This window comes from Macrobrachium nipponense, chromosome 1 (genome assembly GCF_015104395.2).
Source record: "Macrobrachium nipponense isolate FS-2020 chromosome 1, ASM1510439v2, whole genome shotgun sequence".
NCBI classification, from domain to species: domain Eukaryota; kingdom Metazoa; phylum Arthropoda; class Malacostraca; order Decapoda; family Palaemonidae; genus Macrobrachium; species Macrobrachium nipponense.
In genome coordinates this window covers 142,701,265-142,705,533 of record NC_087200.1, presented here as the reverse complement: position 1 = coordinate 142,705,533, position 4,269 = coordinate 142,701,265, and the positions used below count along the sequence as shown (strand labels likewise).

At 38.3% G+C, this 4,269-nt stretch overlaps 1 protein-coding gene across 1 annotated transcript in view; it reads left to right on the top strand.

Moving 5' to 3' along the window:
* Positions 1-2,679, top strand: part of LOC135219697 (uncharacterized) — a 7,032-nt gene extending 4,353 nt beyond the window's left edge. Inside the window, exons 3-6 of the mRNA XM_064256670.1 lie at positions 1-85; positions 463-732; positions 1,575-1,675; positions 2,308-2,679. The exon at positions 1-85 is cut by the window's left edge and continues 89 nt beyond it. Of these exons, the coding sequence (XP_064112740.1) occupies positions 1-85; positions 463-732; positions 1,575-1,675; positions 2,308-2,434 (583 nt within the window). The 3' untranslated portion in view covers positions 2,435-2,679. The remainder of the gene's footprint in view (positions 86-462; positions 733-1,574; positions 1,676-2,307) is intronic.
* The last annotated feature ends 1,590 nt before the right edge of the window (positions 2,680-4,269 follow it).

The following is a 4,269-nucleotide window of genomic DNA, read 5'->3' as shown; positions in this document are numbered from 1 at the left end:
GGAGGAAGAGAGCTCATCCTCCAAGGTCGTTGACTTGTACTTTCAGCTGTTCGGAAAGGAGAAGGAGGAATGCGGCATTGAAAGGGTAAGCCTGGGACCCTCCTCCTCCCCCTCTTCATTAATACATTTATTATCATTTTAATTGATTAATCTAGCATCCTGCAAAGCATTTGCCCGAACGTACTAGTCATTCTATTATCGTTGTTTTTTTAATTGTTTTTTTCTGTCTGCTGTGTCCGAAGTTGTCAAGTTCTCCTCCAAGCACTGAACAATTTGATTTGCTGTTTTCCCCGTTTTCCCTAATTACAAAATAATCACCATTTACTTTCGTCATTTTTCACTTCAGTTCCCGTCTTTAGTGTAAGTTTCCTTTTGAAGACTCAGTTGCTTTCACATCAAAGTTGCGTTCATTCTCAGTATTCATCCTTGTTCTTATCCACCGCCTCTTATTTTCCATTGCAGCTCTCGCCACCCATTATCATCATTGCCATTTTCCTGGGCATCATCATGGCCGTCAGCATTGGGGTGTTGCCCCCACTGCAGATCCCCCCAATAATCATCCCACTGAACGGCCTCCTTTTGCCCAACCTGCTCCTGCCCAATATCCTCACACAGCTCTTCAACAACCCAGGGATCTTCCCCGTCATACAGATCCCGCCGAAGGGGAGGGCGTCCTCAGGCGACGACGAAGAACCTTACTACGGCAACTTGATCGCTGGGTCCTTCGATATGGTGAGTATGTCCTACTCTCTCTCTCTCTCTCTCTCATACGTATTGGTTAGTACGTGGCTAGTGGTTGGATTCAAGCTTCGTGGCTAATTAAACATGCGTACTAGTAAAATTATACTAAAATACCTTTATGTAGTATATTCGATGTCCTTTTATATAATAATAATAAAAGAAGTTGCTTTGTGGCCAGTCGTATAAAGGTGAATGGCAGCACCGCCGGTGGATTAAACGTCATGAACGGAAAGAAACTAATTTCCGTCTTACCTATACGTTAATCTCATCAGAGACATCCTTCAACGGTAAACGGAACTCATGCACGGAGTGATTAGCCTCATAAAAATTGATTTAAAAACATTTAACGTCTGCAAGACGCTCGGAGACGACCCATATAGAGTGGGTTGCCCTTCATTCGTACGTCAGAAGCATGACGCAATATTTCTTTGTATTTTTTTTCGTTAGGGATAGTTTGCGGTAGTTCTTAAATGATTGCGTCACTTTTCAAATTCACGTCATGTTAAGGTGATGGAATTTAACTTAGATGTCACGCTGTGTGACTTTATTTTCTGTTGTTTATTTATTTTTTCATAAGTACCGTTAGGTAATGTGCATTTGATTTGTCATATTTTCTTCTGTTATTTTGAGTTTACACAAAATTGCTACAAATTAAAGATGAAACATCTTGCACTTCGTTGTTTCAGCATCGTGGTAATCAAATATTGTGTATCTTGTTTTCATAAACTGTTTAATTCTTAATTCACTGAAAACGATTTAATTTTCAATGAGAACGAAAAATGCACACAAGACTGGAGTATTCACTGACAATTTTTGCTTCTTTTTGGCGACAGCTCACAAACCACGTGATGGACGTCATCGAGAGCGAGGAGTGCGGTAAGAGGTTATTGTGCGAGTCCGGGAAGTACGTCGAGGGAAGAGAACTGCTGTTCAGGTAAGAGAAACACATATCAGACATATCAAATAAATAACTGTGTTTGCTTCGTGTTAATGATCTTCAATCTACTGCAGTAATTAAACAGCAGGATATGACCAATTTTTGTTTTCACGCTTTCTTTCCTAAAAATAATGTTTCACAACTTTTCTCGACTTCTGTTATTCACGTTTTCCTATATTTTCCTCCTTTCTCGTTGTCTTTTTCTTATGCTCTTTCTTTCCCAAATCATCTTCTTATTACTTTATCGCCGGTTTGTCAAGTTTCGTCTCGGTTCAACTTCCAGGTGACTCCTGCTGGCATGTTGTGTTAATTCTGGCCATTGCTTCCGCACTGTCGGCGCTTCCCAGTTTTCTCGCGATTCTTATTGCGATGTCGACGCTTCTTAGTGTTTCCTCTCAATCATAAAAGTCATGTATGCTCTAACAATCCTTCCAACATCTGTCACTCAAGTTTTCCCATGATTCTTTCTCTCATAATCTATATGTATTTCGTCGCATTTCCTTTGACCTGATCTTTCTAATTTAATTCCCTTCTTCTATTTCCCCTGTTTTATCGAAGCCTCCCTTTGATGCCCAAAATTCAGTCATTTCCACAATTCCTTCTGCTGAACCTTTGCCTCCTTACTGCAGGATGATGGATTTCTTCGTGCCCGAGGTCTACCAAAACGGCGTGGCGGTGATGAAGGACTCGGCCCTCGAGCAGATGAACTGCACGAGCATCGCCTGCAGTTACATTGACGACGATTGTTTCCACTGATCGAGCAGCGACCGAGAAGACCTGGCGAGCACTCCTTGGGGTGACTGACCTAATCGAGTGACTGATTAACTCACTCGCTTCGAAATAGGTGAAGTTGTATGAGGTCTTGTAGAGTGGGTACGTAATGTAGAACGTGTTATTTTATTCACGTAATGGCAGATAACTGTGAATTTTTTTTCCATTTTTTTATTTCCGTCACGGGACTCCCGTGAGTTCCACAGTTAGTTAAAGTATGGGCCAAAGATTCATTTAACGACGAGTTCCAGGATTAACAAAGCGTTAGGTCATGGAAGTGTTTGCTCTTTCGATATCGACACCAGATATCGGAAATGACCACAAAAGAACCGCAAAACACGTTAATTGTCATTCGATCAGTCATCAGTCATCTTCAGGATATAGCGCAGCTACCAAGGATGATTTCTAAGTCAAACATTATCTTTCTTTTTTTTATCTCATTAATTTTCCACTTTTCTCCGCGTGCGAAGAACACTGCCACCGGACACTATGAGTTTCACTTTTGTAAATAGTTGTTATTTTTTACCTATTATTGATCTAACACATATTATTTATAGTTATTTATTCAAATTGTTTTGATACCATTCATCGTCTCACACATAATGCAATGCATGGACTTTCATCACGAATGACGTAACGCAACACGAATGACGAATAGACGCCTTCTGACTTATGACGGATTATCATTGACAGCGTCATTCCCAGTTTCTTATATTGTTAGACATTTGTTTATACTCATAGATAAATGAATAGATGTCACAGAGTTGACTTAATCCCATTAAGAAAATTCTTATATATTTCCTTGTCAATCAAAATAATACATGTGAGGCCATGTTTAAGGAAATCTTTCACTTTTATAACTTTACGGGATTTGCCTAATGAATCTATATCTTTTTGATTATTTTTACTTTAATCTATACTCTGAACGTTATTCAAGTTAAGAATGAATCAGCTTTTCCATGACGATTCCAAATTTTTTTATACGAAAGCTATGTGTCTTGTTTATAACTTAGCTTTTCAAAATGCTCTCTTGACGTCTAAAGGTGAAACCTTAAGCTTTATTTTTCATTTTCATAAAAAGAAATATCTTCATTTAAAAAAATTCAAGCAGGAATTTACATTGTAACTGTACGAAAAAAATTTCACAATTTCATTGGTCATATTTTAAATGATTTTATCCTTTGAGATAAATACGTCTGCCTGGACTTACTTTCGAAAACTGTTTTGTAACTATAAGTCGTTTTATGTATACAAAGACCACAAATCAACGTTTTTCTTTTTTGTGAATCTATAGATGTGCTTTTCAGCTGGACATTTTAAATTCCTTTCCATAGATTCTGTATCAGAAAATATACTCTGTATTAGATTTATGTGTGTTTAGTAAATATTGTCGATCAGTTTTAACAATACATAGCGATGACTTCCGTAGGAGAAATATTATATTTCCTCCGCGTGCTCTCAGTTTTCGCTTGTTTCCATGGAAACGGGAGGACTGACTTACTTATGTTGACGAGGCTAATTACTTTGTACATGACAATGAAGACTGTGCACTTGAGACAGGCTGACTGTACTACACTGTTTTGTTTGTAATGCTAATTTTATTTTTACACTTCAGAGACAAAATGTAAAATAAATATCATCTAATGACATGGACTCTTTATCCCAACCAACTACCTACGACATTGCCAATACCTGCCTTCTTTTCCCTCATCTTCCTTTAAGTTTTTTTTTTCTTTGTAATTTTGAGGCCAGCTGGTCATTTGGTGATTTTCTTGATCTATTAGCCACAGTATCCCCTTGAAAACAGGCAAAAGTGGCTT